The sequence below is a fragment of the Phycodurus eques genome, chromosome 9 (genome assembly GCF_024500275.1).
Source record: "Phycodurus eques isolate BA_2022a chromosome 9, UOR_Pequ_1.1, whole genome shotgun sequence".
Taxonomy (NCBI): Eukaryota; Metazoa; Chordata; class Actinopteri; order Syngnathiformes; family Syngnathidae; genus Phycodurus; species Phycodurus eques.
In genome coordinates, this window is record NC_084533.1 from 10,019,487 (window position 1) to 10,041,779 (window position 22,293).

Below are 22,293 nucleotides of genomic sequence, written 5' to 3' on the forward strand. Positions count from 1 at the left end.
TCTGAGCCGCTTATCCTCACATGGGTCGTGGGAGCGCTGGAGCCTATCCCAGCTATCATCGGGCAGGAGACAGGTCGCCAGCCAATCGCAGGGCACATATAAACAAACAACCATTCGCACTCACATTCACACCTACGGGCAATTTAGAGTCTTCAATGAAGCTACCATGCATGTTTTTGGGATGTGGGAGGAAACTGGAGTGCCCGGAGAAAACCCACGCTGGCACGGGGAGAACATGCAAACTCCACACAGGCGGGGCCGGGGATTGAAACCCCGGTCCTCAGAACTGTGAGGCAGACGCTCTAACCAGACGTCCACCGTGCCGCTGGCTCCACATATACTATTCATTAACTGCAACAGTACCCATGCATTTCGGCGACAGAAACTCTCCACACTTGGATTTCTAAATATACTTAAGTATTATTGTAAAACACAAACCTACCTACTGTACCCACCTACAGGCTTGAAGTATATTTTTCTTTTTCATGAAGTGGAAAGACTATCTCTAGAAAGAGTGATGCATGACTTCTGGACAAATGGGAGCTGCTGGCAGCGATTTAGATGTCTGGAACCAGTCAATGAAAATGACAGGTGTAGGAAAATGATCGTGATTTAAGTTGAAAGAATAGAATACGGGGAAAAAATAGTGGGAGGACTAAGTACTTGCAGCAGTGGCACAGGGAATTTTCTCTATGGATGAAATACTGTTTACTGTGCTTGCAGTTCGTCCTCCATCTGTGAATCATTTTTATTGTTCTCTTTATCAATTTTGATCTTTTTGTTTTGTTGCAGAACCTAATTAGTTCAGGCTGGAGCCAATTGAAAATGATGAAAGTATCTCTTGTCAAAGTTTATTAAGCTGTCTCTATGCAAAGTTTAATGATTTCGATCAATCCGCACTAACCCTGAGTAAATTGCTACTCTGTGCCAGGCATACTAATACGTATGTGAAGGGTATGTGTCAGTCTTGTGGGAGCTTGACATCTGCTCAGCACAAGTGATGTTTCCGAACTCGATATCCAGAAGGATGCAACGCTAGCCAAGCCCGATGACAAATTTATGGCGTCTATGTCTTGTTCTTTACTCTGAACGTCGTGTGCCACCTCAGGCTTTTCCAGTGTGGCCTTATCTGATTTTTGCTGCCTTTTTTCGGCCTGGAAACTTCAGAGATGCATTTGTGTGAAAAGCAATATCTGTCTCTTGTTGATTTAATGCTGCCACCGAACACTTCCGTAGCCTACAGTGAAAGCAGTGAAAATATGGACCAATGAAGCAAAGATAGAACTTCAAAGCTGTTTAGACTGCACAGACTGGAGTGTCTTTGAAAATTCAGCTGGCAGCCTGTATGAATATACGGACACTGTCACATCCTATATCAGTTTCTGTGAAGAGGCGTGTGTACCAACAATGTAATTTTGCACATTCAATAACAACAAACCGTGGTTCACTGCCAAACTTAAGCAACTTCGCCAGGCTAAAGAGGACGCATATCGAAGTGGGGATAGGGCCCTGTATAATCACACTAGAAACCAGCTGACTAAAGAAATTAACATTGCAAAGAGAAACTATGTTAGAAAAGTTAGAAAAACAGTTTAGCGCTAACGACTCTAGATCAGTCTGGCATGCATTACAATCGCTAACCAATTATAAGCGAAGCTCCTCCCAAGCTGAGAACAATAGTAGACTAGCTGACGATTTGAACACCTTCTACTGTAGATTTGTAAAGGACACTTTCACATACCACACCCACCCAGCCGCACCATCGACCACCATCACACCTCTGACTCTTGCGTTGACCATCCACGAACAGGAGGTGAGACGCATCTTCAAACAACAAAAGATTAACAAAGCGGCATGTCCAGACCTTGTGTGCTCATCCTGTCTCAAAGACTATGCAGACCAGCTCGCTCTAGTCTTCACACAGATCTTCAATAGATCTCTGGAACTGTGCAAAGTACCATCCTGTTTCAAACACTCCACCATCATCCCAGTCCCCAAGAAACCTGCAATCTTGGGTCTGAAAGACTACAGGCCTGTCGCCCTGACATCTGTGGTCATGAAGTCCTCTGAACGCCTCGTGCTGGGCCACCTCAAGAGTGTCACAGGTCGCCTGCTGGACTCCCTCCAGTTTGCCTACCGAGCAAACAGGTCTGAGGATGATGCAGTCAACATGGGACTGCACTTCATCCTAGAACACCTTGAAGGCGTGGGGACCTACACGAGGATCCTGTTCGTGGACTTCAGCTCTGCATTCAACACCATCATCCCCGAACTCCTCTCCTCCAAGATGCACCAACTCAGCGTCTCGCCTGCCATCTGCCAGTGGATTTACAGCTTCCTGACGGGCAGGACACAGCAGGTGAGGCTGGGGGACACCACCTCACCTACACGTACCACCAGCACCGGGGCGCCCCAAGGTTGTGTTGTGTCCTCTCTCCGCTGCTCACTATTTTTTGTCCATAACTTCACAAACAGTCAGATACTGGAGATGGCATAGGAACCCAAAAGTATCAGCAAGATTCTTGATTGACAGGAGGAAGAAAGGATACAGTGTGTTTATTCATGGTTTCATGGTCACATTGGTACCAAGACCACAATTGAACTGCTCCAAATGTAGCGACATCAATGTGGATGTGACTTCATGCTTGACTAAGTTCTGTAACCTTTAAAATGTGTTATGAATGGAATAGTTTGTAATCAACTCACACAAACTTAGATTCATAAACTGAATTAGGTCAATAGCCGGGTTATTGCAATGAAAATGCAGGCAGTCACAGGCATCATGACATTTGAACCAAAGCACTCTGAACTACATGCCATCAAACAGATTAGAACTAAAGATAGGATGAGAAATATCTGTACTTGGAGGTTTTGCATTCACCCGTAAGCAATCTTTGTGATACACTAGTCAGGGCAACAGGAGATGAAGCTTGAAAAGGGTCTCCTCAGACAGAGTGATACTCCTGATGTCTCAACAAGCCTCTCTGTATTCAAACCACATTTCACGACAGCCCAACATCTGATATCAACGCCGACTGCCTCCTGTCAGTCAGAGCCACACAGAGATTGTAAGGTTTCCAAAAAAGGGAAGGAGGAACTTGGGTGAAAGCGAAGGACGACTTTCATGTACCGGCTGCGGAGCTTGAGACAAACAGCCACTGTATTGTCAAATGGCTGACTGCTCCTTATCACCAAAAGCTTTGAGTTTGTTATCGTGTTTTTAGGGGTGCAGGAAAACTTTCTAATAATAGAATTGTTCTTGGGCCACGCCTCACAACCGGACCATACAGCAGATCTACTGTAGATCAATCTTATTTGATCCGAGCCTACAACTTCGCTGCTTGCAACTGCACATTCAGCAAGTTATTGAAGCAAATGAGCATCGCTGGCGTCCGCCCGCATATATATCAGTGCTTCTTGCTGATATGAATCTTGTATGCACACAGTTGTAATCGTAAGATGCTGTTCAAAGCAAGATGTCGCTGTCATTACTTTGCCTGAAATGCAATTGCACTCGGAAGCTCAAACTTCTACCAAGATTAACTCGGCTTAATATATTATTTGCGCTTGAAAAGAAACTGCTTTAAGATCTGTAGTATGTACAGTACTGAAAATTATAACCTGATATGATAAGATTTGACCTGTTAAATACAGTTGATGACTATGATCTGAGGTCCTAAAAAAAGTTTATAATGCCTGATTCAAGTAATCATCACTATAAGCCTTAACACTAACACGGTTATGTATTTTTGCCAATAATTTTAGTACACACAGGTGAAACATAGCTGTTGGCTTTTTGGATTCAAAGCAAGTATTATTGGGGATGCTTTTAAATTTACCTACCCATCCCTATTAAAAAAATATTTAAATCCAAACTTGTAGCCTGGACAAATCCACAACAGATCCTCCCGTACTCAAGGTAAGAATGCAGTGAGTCAAGAGGTGGTACTGTAGATGTTCATTGCATGTTAAAATGTAGCAATATGGAATGTGTACTTCAGTCTACATCCAGATGAGTTTCTGCTTGTGAATTTTCTGGACATGAAACGACAGTGTCCACATGTTCTGCAATGCATCCATCCCGCCGCATTAATTCCCCCTCCCCCAGCCCCCACATATTCTTTTCTCATTTTATGGCCTCTGGGAAATCTCTCTTGTTGGCTGAAGAGAAGTAGATTACGCTCACTGTACAGTGAACATGTAGTTAGAATCAGTAGACTTCTTGACTGTGATGATTAATGCCCTCTTTTTGCAGCAACATCGATGTGGATAGAAATGTCCGCATCCATCAGTCTCAGCGTGCATCTAATCCTCTGACAGCATGTGTGCTCTTCTCCCATTCCAACAAACCAATTTCCAGCTGCCACAATCTTGTACTTCAATTAGCCACATGGTAACATTAAGCTACTTATGGGATGGTGTTTTCCCTTCTTAATATGGAATTGCCCATCGGTTGGTCTGCCACTGCCCTGGCCTTCCAATTACTGCTAGTAGTCGCTGCTTATGGCGAGAGTAAGGTTATAGATGGGGTTCTAGTTTCCTCCTACATTACAGGTAACACTGCAGGCTTGAGAAGTCAAAGGGCCAAAGGGTGAGTCAGTGAGCGCTCAAAAACATCACCATTTTCACATCCCATCACTTTGACATCCCTCCTTTTATGTCTGGATGAATTTCCAGGAGACAAAATCAGAATGTGCTCCGCACCTTGGTCAAGCTGGAAGTTAACCCAATACATGCATGTTCTTGGTAATCTAAAAAAAACACAATACCTGGAGAAAACCCACGAGAGTAAAACCCATGAGAGAAATCCTCAAAGAAGACAGGCTTTCAGAGTGGTCCACGATTGAATCAAAATTGGGATTTTACTCTTACATCTTATATTTGTGATTTCCTTGTGCTTTCTGCCATTTAATTGTTGCCCACCAGGATTCCAATGATACTGTTCACTCTTGATCAAACAAAGCACGATAGGTGTGAGATCGTTCATTTTAACCAGACCTTAACCTGTCATTTGTGAGCACAACCTAAAACTGTGGCTGTCTACACAACAGCCCTGTGATTGACTGGTCACTGGGTCGGAGAGGATAAGCAGTATAGAAAGTGGATGGATGGATGGATGCTTTATGCCCAGGAGGAAAATTAGTCATACAGACAACAGCTGATGTATTCCACATGACCCCCTTTTTAACCTTGACTCTGAAGTTGGAGCAAAGATGCTTGCTCGAGATGACATCATCATCACGGACTTTGTTAAACTGACTTACAAGAAGTCAGTCAAACAACAGAGTTGAGTATTACCTATTTAATAAGGGAGATCGGAATCCACGTCCTATCCTAGGTGAAAGTGTGTGTGTTACTATTCTTGTAAATCCAGAGGCATAATCCGTGTTTCAATGAAAACAGATTGAAAGGCTCTATTGTTCCATGTTGAAAAAATAGAAATCGACTACAAACTAATCGAAACAACTGCCTCTTGCAAAATGTGAACAGCTGGTCGACTTTAAACTTCTCTTTGGTCTTGAAGACTCGCATTGTACTGGTAAATCGCGAGTATTCACACTCGCTTTTAGACATTACTATTCCAATTAAGTACTGTAGATGTGAGTATCATGTATTTAAAAACTCAAAAATAATCAAGAATAAGAGAGACATTCCCCCCTTCGGTGAACTTAGAATGCTAATGCTACAAACAATGCTAAGCCTAAAGCACTGTGCTTCCAATCTCAGTTGTCGTTCGATCTTTTGTTTTTTTTAAAGCCCTGCAGATTGCTGTATTTACAGCACAGTAATTGTCAATTGTAATTTAACAGCTTGGTGATGAGCGGTCCGCATCCCTGCCTGAGTGTATGTCGTCGTTATGTCCCTGAGCAAGACACTTAACCCACATTGCCTACGAATGAATGTGCCCGGATGTTTGGTGGTGGTCGGAGGGGCCGTAGACGCAGAATGGCAGCCTGCCCAGTGCAGCTGTGGCTGCACAAGTACTGTAGTTTACCACCACCAAGGTGTGACTGAGGAGTGAATGAATGTGTGGAATTATAACACGTCTTTCAGTTCCTTGAAAAGCACTATATAAGTTAATTGCATTATTATTATTATTATTATTAGTCCATGACTATGATCACAACTCAGGTCAGGCATACACTTTGATATATATTTTTATTTTTTTTATTTTTTTAACTTAACAAAGTCAAAGCTAACAATTGCTAATACTGTACATCCGGGACACTTCAGTCGGTAGCACGTATTTCAAAACGTTACTGATGAATAACAAATTAAAAAGAATATAAATTTTCACCCATCTGCAGACTAAGAATGTTAATAGTAAAAACAACCCTATCAATGATTAATCTTCCCACATCCGTTGGAGTGTTGCCTATGCCAGCTATTATCGGGCAGGAGGCGGGGTACACTCTGAACTGGTTGCCAGCCAATCGCAGGGCACATACAAACAAACAACCATTCGCACTCAAATTCACACATACGGGCAATTTAGAGTCGTCAGTTAACCTAGAAGGCATGTTTTTGGGATGTGGGAGGGGACCGGAGTGCCCGGAGAAAAGCCACGCAAACACGGGGAGAACATGCAAACGCCACACAGGCGGGGCTGGGGATAGAACCCCGGTCCTCAGAACTGTGAGGCAGACGCTGTAACCAGTCGTCCACCGTGCCGAAAATCCAAACAATGCATTTAATTGCAACATCGCATTTTTACATATTGCTGTATGGCTAAAAGCGTCACTTCTGCTGTCATAGATCTAAAAGCCACACTTGAGACATCTGTCAACTTTCCACTGAGGTAGTCCAGGTGACAAGTACTATAAAGGCTCAATTTGCTTTGTGCACTTTTTTTTCCTCCCTGGCGATGTCTTTCTCAAGAGCCACTTGAGGGACCGGACACGCATTACGTGTCTTGCAGTTTTTCTGGAAAACAAAAGGCCGATGGCTGCATAAATCCTTGAGCCCGTTCAGGGGAGGAAAAAAAGGCAAGGTGAGCAAGCTTAAACCACAATCCTCTTTGACAGTGTTGCACTTTCTGCCTCTCTCCTTGTGAGGTGGAATCAATTACACTGGAGTGATTTAAATCCAGCTCCTGCTTGAATTGGAATTTGTTTTGTTATGCAATTTGTCTCCCAAATCTCATATACTTCATCTTCCTTGGGAAGCGACACCAAATCCGAATTTAGATATCATTACACCTCGGAACAGCACCTTTTCAAAACTCTGTGTTCTTTTGTCCGGAGAACTAAAAGCCCTGTTTGTCCACTGCTTTTTTCCATTTTTGTATAATTACACTTTAATACTGTGCCCCACCTGTCAAGGACAAACAGTCATCTCACTAATGTGTGGAGAAGACTGCCAGCAAACAGGAGGTCGGAGCAGAAAGGATTTATGGATGTAGATGCTCTTCAAAGTTTAATCCTTGAAACAACTTTGTGATGTATATAAAAAGGCTGCCGCCAAAATTGCTTAAGAGAAACACAACAAAACCTCCCGTAATCTCCAGTAAAGGTGAAGAGACTTCGCTTCTCAGTGGTTTGACGAGAGTCTGTGTGATAGCTACCTGTGGGAGCGTCGCTGAGATAAACATTTGATTACATAAAGAGTTTTTATTGTCATCCCTGTGCAAAGGAGGTCATACTTCACCAGCTTTAGGAGTTTTTTTCAGGACATTTACTCGTGTTTATTGAATATATACAGAAAACAAAACAATCAACACAAACGTGTGACAAATGGAAAAACAAAACAGAGCAAAATGAAAACAACAAGGAAATAATAATCAAAGGAAAGTACAATGTATACCCCTAATTCTGCAAACATACCTGATTAGTATGATAGTAATGATTTAGGAAGCTGCTTGTATACATTATAAGAATCTTAAACAAGGCAGTCCATAATAAAGTATTAGACTAATCAGATGCAGTATACTCTATCTATCTATCTATCTATCTATCTATCTATCTATCTATCTATCTATCTATCTATCTATCTATCTATCTATCTATCTATCTATCTATCTATCTATCTATCTATCTATCTATCTATCTATCTATCTATCTATCTATCTATCTATCTATCTATCTATCTACACACACACAGGAATACAAGTAACTATGAATAACTATAATGGGTCCATCCACATATAATGGAGATTTAAACAGTAGACGTACACACAACCCACTATATTCAAGTTAGCTTTGATTTCAATATTTTATTATGTTAATCTTTTTTTAATTTTATTTATCTTATACCTGATTTGTATATTTGTTTATCACTCTTGTTCGAAACATCTTTTTAAGCATAATTAGGGAGCTACATGTTTTCAAGTCATTGTCATAATCATTCCATAACTTAAGTCCTCTTATGGTGACATATCTCTGTTTTATATTTGTTCTTGTTTTAGATTTTTTAAATATCCCTGTTCCTCTCAGATTAGAACAACTTTCTCTTATCTCGAACAGGCTCTTAGTAGTGAGGGGAAGTGAAGTGTTGTGTATTTTATACATAAGCTGTGCTGTTTTGAATTCAACCAAGTCATACAATTTGAGTGTATTTAAGTTGCTATATAGTCGATTGGTTGGTTCTATGCAGCCGGATTGATTAATAATTCTGATTGCCTTTTTTGGAGGTGAAGACTGAGTAAGTGTTAGATTTATACATATTGCCCCATACAGTATTTAAACACAATAAATCATGTATGGCAGTATCAGTGAACAGTAGAGTGTGTATAATGATGTTTTGTTTAAGACATCCTTAGATTTATGTAGAATAGTTGTGGTTTTTGACATCTTGGCTTTCACATTGTTTATAATGGGATTTCCAGCACAGTTTATCATCAATAATTACTCCAAGGAATTTATTTTCATACACTCTTTGTTAGCGGAGTTAATCATGATTGTTGCCTGTTTATTTATCTGTCTAAAGCCAAAAATGATAAACGTTGTTTTAATATAATTTTGTGACAATTTGTTGAACCGGTTTTTCAATATGTTTAATTCCTTTTTCACAGTAGTCAGAAGTTGTTGTAGGTTTTTTTCCTGAACTGTGGAGAGTTGCATCTTAGGCAAATAAGACACACTTGAAGATTTTGGAAACATTGCAGATATAATTGATGTACAGTAGAAATAACTTGGGCCCCAGTACAGATCCTTGCAGGACACCATAAGTGATCTTTAATTTATTTCAGTGTTCATCATTCAATTGCACATATTTGAATCTGTCATCTAAGTAACACTTAATCCACCTGTAAACCAGATCTCAAATGCCAGATCTCGCAAATGTTTTTATGAGTATGCTATGATCAACAGTGTCGAATGCTTTTCTTTAAGTGTATAAAAACACCAATAGTGTATTCTCTATTATCAAAATTTGTGGCTATCCCCTCCACCAATTCAATGACTGCCATCAAGGTGGACTTTTTGCTATATTGGCTATCACTTAAAAGATCGTGTTTGTCTTTTAATTTATGAAGTCTGGATGCAAATGATTTTTCCAAGATTTTTGAGAACTGTGGAAGTGATACTGGTCTGCAGTTGGTGAATCAAAGTTTTCCCCTGTTTTTTTTAGATTGGTATTACTCTAGCTATTTTCATTTTAGATGGAAAAATATCAGTTAGAAATGACCGGTTACAAATGTGTGTGAGAGGTTGTACTATGTGTTTAATAATACTTTTAATTAATGCCATGTCAATGTTGAAGCAATTAGTGGAGTTTTTATGTTTTAGTGTTTTAACTACGTATATCTATTATTTGCGTTACTTTCTTTTACTGCATTAATAAACAGAGTAGAGTCATTTTTATATTTATATTTGTCTACATCATATTTATCAATTGGCTCAGGAATTCCTTTTGCGAGCTCATGCACCACTTGTATTAAAGAAAAAAAAATTCAATTCCATAGCTGTATCCTTATTTTTATCCATCCATCCATCCATTTTCTGAGCCGCTTCTCCTCACTAGCGTCGCGGGCGTGCTGGAGCCTATCCCAGCTGTCATCGGGCAGGAGGCAGGGTACACCCTGAACTGGTTGCCAGCCAATCGCAGGGCACATACAAACAAACAACCATTCGCACTCACAGTCACACTTACGGGCAATTTAGAATCTCCAATCAATGCATGTTTTTGGGATGTGGGAGGAAACCGGAGTGCCCGGAGAAAACCCACGGAGGCACGGGGAGAACATGCAAACTCCACACAGGCGGGGCCGGGGATTGAACCCGGGTCCTCAGAACTGTGAGGCTGACGCTCTAACCAGTCATCCACCGTGCCGCAGTTTATTATTATATTTCTTATATTTAATTTCAGCTTTTTTACTCCTCAGTTTTATAAATCTTTTATATAAGGTGTTTTTCTGTTGCATGCGTCCTCAATTCCCCTTGGCCAATCTGAGCACTGACGAGGAATGAAAATGCATCATACGGTTTATTGGGGTCGTCAGTAGCATAAACTTTATTCCAGTTTTGTTTTTCTAAATCCACCTGGAGGGCAGTGATGGCTTTTTGTGTTCTTGGTCTTGTAAATTCCGTTATGTGATTTTTTTGGGGGTGAAAAAAAAAAATTTTTCCTCAAAGTAATTTCAAACGAATTGTGAAAATGGGAAGGAGATTACTTATATCGTCGAGTAGTCCACTTACTATTTTATATTCAAATTTATTAGTGAATATATTATCTAAGCGGCACAGTGGCGACTGGTTAGCACAACTGCCTTACAGTTCTAAGGACCCGGGTTCACATCCGAACTCGCTTGTGTGGCGTTTGCATTTTCTCCCTTTGCCTGCGTTGGTTTTCTTCGAGTACTCTGGTTTCCCCACACAGCCCAAAAACATGCATGGTAGGTAAATTGAAGACTGTAAATTGCCCTTAGGAGTGAATGTGAATGTAAATGGTTGCTTGTTTATATGTGCCCTGTGATTGGATGGCGACCACTTCTGGGTGTACCCCGCCTCTCGCCCAGAGTCAGCTGGGATAGGCGCCAGCACGCCCCCGACCCTTGTGAGGGTAAGCGGTGTGGAAAATGGATGGATGGATAAATATATTATCTATGAGATTGGCTGTAGCAGTTGTTATTGTAGTTGGTTTTATAATTACAGGGAAGAGACAATTGCTATACATTGCATTTATAAAATCTAGTGTTTTCTCATGAGCATTTGTGCTCAGCAAGTCTATGTTAACGTCCCCACAGATTATTCTCACTTTCTCGTCATTTTGATTGCTAAGCAGAGTTACTCAAATTAAATGTTTCAAGAAATGATCCTGGTGTTCTATATATGCATCTTATCATAATGCTACTTGCTTTTTTTATGTGTATTTCAACTATTGAAACCTCCATCACATCGTCTATTGCGTTTGTCATATATTCAAGTGGTTTGCATTTCAAAGTATTCTCCACATCAATAGCAACCCCACCACCCTTTTTTAAATTTCCCATATTCTTCGTGAATAATTCGTATCTATTCGATTCCATTACAATTTCTTTCTCGCTGTCAAGCAAAGATTCTGAGATAGCTATTACTGTAAATTTGTTTTATTTGTCCAAGTGTTGTTTGATTTTGTCAAAAATTTGGGAGAGAATGCTTTTGAAGTGTACGATAGATCGTTCCTTTTCCATTTTTATATTAGCTATGACCGGTTCATGAGTGTAGTATTCACAGTTGTCATTGATGTTGTTGTAAAAGTGGTTGTCGGGATCTAAATTATTTTCAGGGTCTGAATGCTTGTGTTCTACACATTCAAAAAAATTTAGATTCATTTTTGATTGTGACAGTTACGTTTGTTGAGTACAAAGATAGTCTGCGTGAGTCAGAGGGAGTTGTATTTGGAGTTTGACGTCTCTTTGATTTCTTGGGGTGCTGCAACGGAGGTAAATTATCAAGTTGTCATGTCTCAGTCAATCTCTCCTCTTTCACAGGCTGCTTTTAGTTTTGGCATAAATTCATTTCTTTTTTTGCCAAACTGCATCAGTATAGTCTTTATTGATGTATATGTTTGTGCATTTCAGGTGTCTTGCCTTTTGTAGGATCATTATTCTATCTTTGTGCTTAGCAAATTTGAGCACAATTGGCCTGGGTCTTAATTTACGGGCTCTGGTTTTCCACTACGGTGAGCCTGTTCAATCTCAATATTCCCTTGTAGTTGCAGTTTTTCAGTCATTCTTTGCATGATTTTTGTTCCTGAGTCTACCTGGGTTTTTTCCGAAGTTTCTTCAATGCCATCAAATACTGAAGTATTTCTTCTGGATTGTCGATAGTCCATTTCATCTGTCATAACCACCATACCTTCATTTCTGTTTGCATGTTTTTGGAGTGATCTGCTTGTTTGTTGAATGCTATTTTCAGGTTATGACAACAGGGACAGCTTTTACTTAAAAATAGCTGAGGGAGAGACAACAACAACAACAACAGCAACAACAATAACAATAACAGTCATTCTTCTCTCTGGATAGGATTATGAAGAAGAATAACTCTGAAGCTACTGTATTAGGACAACAATCAGGCGGTGTAATGGTTTTTGATAACGATGGCAAATCTGTCAAGCTAAAAGTCAAAGGACACAATTTGTCACTTAAAACTAGGGATGAGCATAATAATCTATTAATTATCATAAAGCATTGATCGATTTTGTGACATTGATTGATTACGCGGATCTTCAAGCAATAGAAGCAAAATGGAGTACACTAAGTGGCACATTTCCTTAGGGTGACATTATTTGGATCAATATAAATTAATTATGCATTAAATTAATGTTTTATAGTTTGAGGTGTCACAAATGCAAAATGATAAGCGTCAAAGTCACTGTTCTGCTTGAGATGTTTCTTTTCATAAAAAGCACCTTTTCTCTGCTTTTTGCTCAGAAACACATATTTTACCCATGTTCTGCTGCTGATTACTAAAGAACGGCACAAGACAAACTTTTTTCTCTGATGAAAGAAAAGTACTCTTTTTGGTACGATTATTTTGTCACAGAAGAGAATATTCTGTGGGACTTGAAACATCAGTCAAAGTGCTTTAAAATGGCTGGCAATATGGGGAACTCTGCTTTGAAAACGTCTGGCAGTGAATGACTTAATTTTCCCAATTCATCTATCAAGGGAATGTAGTCGAATGCTCACCCCTACTCAAAACTATATTAAATACTTAAACTTATAATGTCAATTAAAACAAGGGAAAAAGAATAATGACCAATCAGTGTCTGATTACTTCTCCAGTATGACAACTAACCCAAAAGAAAATGGATGGATTTACGCATGGGTGTTTGTCTATATGTGCCTTGTTGTTGACTGGCGACCAGTCCAGGGTGTTTCCCACCTCTCGCCCAAAGTCAGCTAGGATGGGCTCCAAAGAGCCCAATGAAACAAAAATGGATGGATGATTCATTAAAGTCAACTGGATTTTGGTATTGGGGGAAAAAATTCATTCATCACACATTATTTATTTTTTTTAGGTTTGATTCATGTTACTATTTACTGTGGTAAAGCCACAGAAAGGGACACATTCCAAATGTTTGTAAGGGACTTGCTCAGTCTTGGCCTCTTTGAAAATAATATATGGTGGAAAAGGTATTGCATGAGTGCATAGCTTTTGATTTTTTTTCACCATACATTAACAGTTCTGTTTTACAGGGGCCAGATGTTCCTCTCACTGTAGGTTTAATTGGCCACAACTGCTTGGTCAGACATAATGAAATGATGGAGGGCTTCATGATGTGTTCCCTCTTCATTGTCCTAATTGCAGCAAGTGCAAAAAAAACAACAACAGCCCTTTTGGAACCAAAGTGCGGCTGTCGTCTGATAAGTGGACATTTTGACCTGAGAGAGATGTGGAAATTGCAGTGCATTACCATAATGTGTCTTCTGTGCTGGGGTTCGCATCGCATTGGTGCTCCAAAGCCTGGGTGTTTTATTGTATCAAGCATGTCAACACAAAGTCACCTTGGGCGTGGGAAACCCAATCAATGAAAGTGTCATAAGAATAGGCCAGAAAAGCAAACAGGAAGCTGATTATTTTAACCATTTAAGAAGGAACAATTGGACAACTTAAGGAAACATTACTCAACTGTTGTGGGTTCCTGTTGGAATAACGTTTGCATATAATGAATATTTTCTGTAGATGGGATAAGTCCAGTTTCGGGGCATCAATGTGTCGTATCATTGAGCCCTTACACTTTTAGCTTTAATCAGCTATTGCAGGTGAAATGTTTACTCTTAAGCTGATGTACACATTATACACTTCCCCGTGCATTTATTATGCATGGGGTTGGCTTTTCATTCCAGCCGGTGGCAGAAGCACGTCAGAAGCCCATGGTTTAGTGCATATGGGAGCGGGCGGGGGGAAATGACGACCATTTCTCTCACAAGGATGGTACATTTTGCCTTCCAAAGGCAATGTGGCATTTATTAAAAACGAAAAGACTCATTTGAATATTTTAGGTCTAAAGGCTGTTTTTTTTTTTTAACCATATAACATCAATGGACTATATAGAACAGAAAGTTAAATGTTATGTAGTAGGATCGTAGTCCATTCTGTTGTCCTTCCACTTTTTTTGTGCTTGTCCTGATCTGGAGCCTACCAGCTGAGAGGGGCAGGGTAAACCCTTGACTGGTCGCCAGCCAGTCGCAAAGGCACATCTGGACACCTATGGACAATTCAGTCTTCAATAAATAAATAAATAAATAAATAAAAGTACCAGCGGCACGGTGGACGACTGGTTAGAGCATCAGCCTCACAGTTCTGAGGACCCGGGTTCAATCCCCGGCCCCGCCTGTGTGGAGTTTGCATGTTCTCCCCGTGCCTGCGTGGGTTTTTTCCGGGCACTCCGGTTTCCTCCCACATCCCAAAAACATGCATTAATTGGAGACTCTAAATTGCCCGTAGGCATGACTGTGAGTGCGAATGGTTGTTTGTTTCTATGTGCCCTGCGATTGGCTGGCAACCAGTTCAGGGTGTACCCCGCCTCCTGCCCGATGATAGCTGGGATAGGCTCCAGCACGCCCGCGACCACAGTGAGGAGAAGCGGCTCAGAAAATGGATGGATAAAAGTACCAGAGAAACCCCGCACAGGACGGCTTGAGCTGTGGTTCAACCCTCAAACCTCAGGACTGTGACACATACGTGCTAACTACTAGTCCACCGTGGTGGTACATTCCTGTTGTGTTTATAGCTGGAATAATTTGATCCAGAGCAAACTAGCCTCCATAGAACCTTTATAAACTGTACGGCAATGCTTTAAGTAGCATTTTAATATCAGGAAACAAATATGAATGTGTTCTCAACACTTAAATACAAGTATAAAATGAAATCAAATACAATACAAAATGTTTATACATAACACTCATTTTTAACACTACAAGTGACAAGGGAATGGCAGCTAACCAGTCAACTAATTAGCAGCTACCGTGCAAAGCTGCTTTTTTGAATGAATTTGCTTGCTATTTCAGTGGAAAAATACAATCCGTCAGGTCAAATAATCTAAAACCACCCAGGAATATGCTCTATTCCTGTGCCTGAATTTGATGCAGTTGACCAAAATAATATAGAGAAAACGGTTCAGCAGCTGTCTTGACTCAATACCATCTGACTTTTTCAAAACTATTGCAAAGTCTGTGCAGGCTGATTTGCAGCAAATATTCAATTGCTCACTTTAGTCAGTCAATTTTCCGAAACCTAGGAGGTAGCTGCCATTAAGGCACTTCTAAAAAAGAGAGCGCTGGATGCTTCGATGTTAGCAAACTACAGACATGTCAAACCTCCCCTTTATAGCCAAGATGGTTGAGAAAGTGCAAGCAGCAAGTTCTTGAAATTAAATTGACTTTTTGACAAATCTCAATCAGGTTTCTGGACTTTCCAATCGAACGGCAATGACAAATGGGGGTCCCTCAAAGGTCAGTTGTTGGACATCTTTTGTTCAGCCTGTATATTGTACCCTGGGTCTAATTCGTTAATGGTAACTATCATAGCTATGGAGATGACAGTTACAGTATATCTAGCAGTGTCCATAGATGACTACAGTTCAATTGAGATATTGCGACACTGTCTAAAACAAATAACTGGACGAACCAACATGTCCTTCAGTTAAACAACAACAAAACCGATGTAATTGTTTTTGGTAGTAAAGAAAATAGGCTTGCTGTTACTAAATACCTGTAGTCACTCTCTTTAAAAACCATAGACCAAGTCCAAAACCTTAGTCTGCTGATAGATTCCGATCTGACTTACAGAGGTCATATATCAAATCAATCACTAAAACAGCTTTCTACCAGCTATCGAACATATCCATACTGAAGGCTTTCATGTCCCAAGCAGACCAGGAGAAGCCCATCCATGCTTTTATCTCCAGTAGACTTGACTATTGTAATCGTCTTCTGACTGGACTCTCCCAAAAGAGCATTAAACCGCTCCAGCTCATTCAGAATGCTGCAGCTCTGGTTCTGACTGGAACTCCAGTTCTAAAGTCTCTACACTAGCTCTCAGTCAACTATGGAATACATTTTAAAGTTCTGATACTTGCCTATAAATCACTAAATGGTTTAGGTCCTGAATACATGAAAGAAATTCTAATGTAGTAGGGCTCTCAAGCTCTACTGACTCAGGTCTGATAGTGCAGCACGGAGTCCAAAGCAAACATGGTGAAGTTTTGCGGCACACAAATGGAATACTGTTGCCAACAGAAGTGAAGTCAGCACCAAGTGTCAATGTTTTTAAGTCCAGTTTAAAAACTATTATTTTTGCCTCATGCTTTGATTTAGCATTTTAGAGCATTTCCATTTTTTTTAATAAATATTTCTTTCACTGTATGTTATTTTAGTCGTTTTACTAAGATATCTTGCAAAGAAAATTCATCTCCTCACATTCACAACATTTCAACATTTTGCATGACCAAGCAGCTGAACAGGACAAATTATATATAAAAAAACTAAACAGGATAGGACAGGTTAAAAAAAAGGGTTGTTGAAGGCAACACAAACACAGCTGACTTTGGGTGAGAGGACCCTGGACTGGTCGCTAACCTATCGCAGGGCACATTTTTTAGACAAACAACCATTCACACTCACATTTGGACCAATGGACAATATATAAAAATTATCTAACATGCATGTTTTTAGAATAAATTAACTTTCTTTAATGTGCAGGTGATTCATCCTTCTCCTTTTACAGTATGCTACATTTCAGTTCTTTTCTGTAACAACAGAAGTTAGGACAACTACAGTGTGGCATATGTCATCTTAATTGCAGCAGTGTCTGCGAGGATCTGACAAAATTTGAGAAAAAAACAAAAGAGTGGAGGTGCTCAAATGATGAAACGTCTCCAGGCTGGATTATTTCCTGTGGAGCCAAATGGCAGGACGACAACAGGACAATTCAACTCCTTTTCAGCCAAGCAATGAAACAATTAAATAGACTATGCAGTATGCTTTGACATTTTATTAACCTAAATAAGTAACACACGTCCAATAAATCAATTGACAGCAAAATGGCAGGATAATAGGACTTATTTCCTGATGTTATTCTACATCACTGACTGCAGGCAGAAAATAACCTTGCTCCTCCTTTGACCTTTACGTCAACGCCGTTCACTTCACCACTCTTACTTTGTCATGGGGTCTGATACATATCACATGACCACAGGGTGCAGAGTGTACATAGGAGAGCATGGCCATCCAGACTTATGTTGTTAGTGTTATTACAGTGGAACATCCAGATCGTCAATTTCAATCCCAAAAGTGTGGGGGCGGGCGGTGGTGCCTAAAAAGTCACACAAACAAACCTGGATTTCAAAGCACCAACTAAAGCTTATAAATATGACTTTTTTCTTTGGCTTTTTTCTTCTTTTCTTTCTTTCTAACACACACATACTGCACACACACTCACACCTACACACACGCACAGCCTGAGTTAGCGATAGTAACTTCATATCACACTCTTCATTCCACATTCTCATTTCCTCTTGTCAGTGACCATCCAATCCACAGCTTATCAATCAGGCTATATGACAATCGTTTTTGTTCCCCCCCCTCATCTTTGACACTTCCCATCTCCAACACATCCCTCCTCCCCCACCCGTCTTCTCTTTCCTCTCTGAACCTATTCTCCCAGTCCCAGTGCCTCCAGCCAAATGAATCACCCTCTCAATTCCTGTGCTGGCTTTTCTCCACCCCGTTGTATCAGATTGTGCCCTCGCCCCTACACGGGTTGAGCATCTAATTTCTCCGAGGAGATGCTGTCACTTGACCGCTCTCGGGGCTAAGTGGGCCCAACTCCTCCTCCTCCCTTTCCCCTCCTCAACCCTCTGGGCCTCCACCCCGCTGTTCCTCTGCGGGATTATGTGACTTTTAATTCCTTTTGCGCTCTTACCTGAAGAGCTTGGCAGGGCATGAAATAGAGAGAGTGCTTCAATGCAAATACAAGTTTGGAGACTGGGATTGAGAAGCCACGGAGGCTGTGTATGGGGTGGTGCATTGCATGCTCATGTACATCGGCCAGTTTTGAGGGGGTGGTCCTGCCTCATGCAAATGAGCCCCTGCTCACCTCTCCACATCAATACTGGGCCAATGCAGAGTAAAGCTTTTGTTGCTATGACAACTTGGGGATGAGGGGGTGGCTCCTTGTTGAGCCTTGAGTCGGAAAAAAAAGCCAGTACAAACTGTGGCAGTAAAAGCATGAGACGTTTTTTTCACTCATGGAGGCAGCACTTCCTCACCAAGTCACCTGAATACACTTGTGGGATCAGCAAATACTAATTTCCATTATTTCCAAGGGGTAACATACTCTAAATTGGAACAAATAGTTCCAATCGAAGTCACATTACTTATCTATGTCCTTACACGGTATAAACACTGGTGTAATAAAAACACTCGACACATAGTTGGGATGGGCATTCCACAAAATTTCCTTGATGATTAACTCTTGATTCATTTCCATCCATTCATCCATTTTCCGAGCCGCTTATCCTCACCAGGGTCAAGTTTAAGTTGTGTGAACTGGAAAATGTTAGGTTTTGTTTGTTTGTCAAAGTAAAAACATCATCACTGATCAGTTTGATTTTTTTTCTTTCTCTCTCATGCAAACAAACTGTGCAATGCCTTCTCTTCTCCTCTCACAAATACCAACCCCTAGTGTGCATTTATTTGTACAACTTTTAGTGGACCGAAACGTTAAATATGCACATTTTAGTGATGAGAAGTTCACCTGTAGCTATTAGTAATGACTACTCACAATGGAATGCAAGCGCAAGCCAGTATCCATTTTCTATAGCGCTTGTCCTCATTCGTCTCGCTTGGGAGCTCAAGCCTATCCCACCCAGGACTGGTCGCCAGTCAATCCCAGGGTACATACATAGAGACAAACAACCATGCACGCATCCACACACATTCTCACATGTGGACAATTGAGAGTCTTCAATGAATCTAACATGCATGTTTTGGAATGTGGGAGGAAAACGGAGGAGAGAACCCAAGCAAACACAGTGACAAACATGCAAACTCCATATATAAAAACGTACACATTCAAACCAGGATTTCCTGAATATGAGGCAGACGCGCTAACCACTATTTTACCGTGCTGCCCCATGGTAAACATTTAAAGTGAATTTACATAAACAATGTATTATTAAGCTCCGAGTATAGAGTTTAAGTGATTAGTCCCCATTGGAGGCACTGACACTGAGACAGAGGATGCAGACAAGTTAAAAAGTAGATCATGACGTATAACATTTGAACATAAAAAGTTGATGGCAGACAGACACAAGCAAACAATCACGCAATGACATCAGATATCGCGGTCTCACCTGATAAAGCCTCCCTGGAAAAAGCAGAACGACAAGACGTAAAGGATCCGGATGACCTGTGGGAGCATCCTCCGAGTCGGAAATCTCTGCACGGCCACACTGGAGAACTTGACTTAAGTGGAGTAATGTCGGCAATCAGCAAATCCAGCGTCTGCGGTGCGAGTGTGAGCGAGGCTCGCCAGGCATCGTCTTTTTACCTTCCTAGTCTCAGCGCGTCCGAGAATGTGCGCGCCTTTCATTAAAGTGGGGGGGGGGGGGGGAAGAAACCTCTTTTCGTATTATTCCTCCTCCCACACGCAGTCACTCCAGGGGGGTGAGGGTTGGGGTGGGGGTGTGTGTGGGTGAGGGTTGGGGGGTCTGGTCGCATCCAAGCCGAGCTTGTAGTGTTGGCAGTCGGATGTCAGTCAGTCGGTGGCTCGGAGGTGCGCTGTGCTTGTGCTTGGTGCTGGTGGTGAATCACTGTTTTTTTTTTTTCCTTTTTCTTTTTTCTTCTTTCTTCCTTCAGAAAAAAAGGTTATGGTCTGATAATCCGAAGGACCAGCTTTTGTTTAAGGGCGGTCTTGTGTGGATATAGCCTGATAGGAGACATGGGGGGAGGACGAAATGAATGACAGTGCTGAATACTAAGGACTAAATATAACATTTAAGTAGAACAAGTAAGTGTGTTCATAAATTATCAGCGTGAGCAAAGTCGAACATTTGCATTAAAATTGCATCACCAACGTTAAAAGTAGTATCAGTAGCGGTGCTGGCGTGAATGGCGCCCAACTGAACATTCAAAATACTTTCGCCACCTGGGCAGGGGGCATGCAGCCCCTCGGAAATCGTCGCCCGTATCAAAAAACACCAATGGTGAGTATGACGTTTTTAAAAAAGGTATTTATTTTCAAAAGGCAGGAGGAAAAAAAGGCCCGCCAAAAAAACAACATTCAATGTAACAAAGAAACACAACAAAACTTGGGGAACGTGACATCAACAATGATCTGACACAGAGTGAGAGAAAGCAGGGAACTAAATACAAACAAACTGATGAGACAACAAAGCACACATGGAATAGACACAAGTGCCTGGGGTCAGCTGATTGTTAGAAGGAACAGGGCTGCCAAGAAAGGTCGGCGACAATAACCGAATGAGTTCACAAGACATGAACAAGAGACAAAGGGAAACAAGACATAACAGGAAACGAAATGAAGTATATTCAAAAAATTACAAAAGTCCACAAACACATCAGGACTGGAACATGAGCTCCATCTGATAATAAACAAATGGAGGCTTTCAGACATGTCAGACAGGTCAGGGTATAGATCAGTCTACGCACACTTTCAATAGCCACGAAAGAATTGTGTGTGCGTGTGTGTGTGTGTGTGTGTGTGTTTGTGTGTTGTCAATGAGCACAATGCAGGACATCACTCAAAGAGTTGGGCCATCAAATTGCTTCCGTTTCAGTCATCTGTCTGTCCCCAGATGATTCCACAGTGCGCAGGATGGCAGATACAGTACATCACCTTTTTCTATTCACCGTGGCAAGACGCTGCGGATTCACCTTTAGCCCGCAGCATTTGTCAGTGCTCTTCTTCCCATCTTCAGCAAGGCCGGCGTGTTAAAATTGAATTGAATGTGTCTCTTTAATGAAGGTAGTGATATCCTCCAAAGATCACCTAGCTCCTCATCGAAAGCAATGGTATGTAACAATCCTGCACAGTTATCTAAAAATTACCACATTGACAAAAGTGCCAACGTATTCAAAATGTGAGCATCTTTGTGTTTAGGATAAAAAGAAAACTCAAAAAATGGAATTGCATGATTTTTCTTGGACAGTGATGTTATATTAAATTGCCTCAATGTTCCTTATTACAGTATAAATTACAGCATTGTCCCAGATTATCGCACTACTCGTCACTTTAAACCGCATACACTCCTTGAAGTCTCGTCGCCCTTTGCACAATGGTCATTGCACCGGACTATTGCAATATTAGTCATTCGAACTACTCTAAGTGCTAGAGGACTCTGCATCTTTTTGCACAATTGTCAAAAAAAAAAAAAAAAAATGTAACAGCATTACCAGATAACTAGCAACCCATTACTGCTCAGTGACTGTTTTTTTTTGTCAATGTCTTTCTGTTTCCAAAGTGTTCTCTGTCAATTGACTGTCTGTTGTCGTATTAGAGCGGCTCCAACTACCGGAGACAAATTCCTTGTGTGTTTTTGGACATACTTGACAAATAAAGATGATTCTGATTCTGATATATACTGTATGTACTGAATATTGGCTGGCGCCCAGTTCAGGGTGTACACCGCCTGTTGCCCAGTCAGCTGAGATAGGCGCCAGCATACCCTGCGACCCGAGTGAGGATAAGCGGTACAGAAAATGGATGGATGGATTTTTTATTTATGTTTTTAATTTAAACAAGCTAAAAACTAAATTTCAAGCTAGGAATGTAGATCTGCAGTATGTTAAAATATTTATTTCTCCTGTATATTTTTTCGGTGTCATCACACATTTGCTTGGCCACT

The 22,293-nt window shown here is 40.9% G+C and overlaps 1 protein-coding gene across 1 annotated transcript in view; it reads right to left on the bottom strand.

Annotated features, from left to right (window-relative positions):
* glra4a (glycine receptor, alpha 4a) overlaps positions 1-19,847 on the bottom strand; it is a 58,120-nt gene extending 38,273 nt beyond the window's left edge. Inside the window, exon 1 of the mRNA XM_061685721.1 lies at positions 19,780-19,847. Within this exon, the coding sequence (XP_061541705.1) occupies positions 19,780-19,847 (68 nt within the window). The remainder of the gene's footprint in view (positions 1-19,779) is intronic.
* Positions 19,848-22,293: the final 2,446 nt, after the last annotated feature.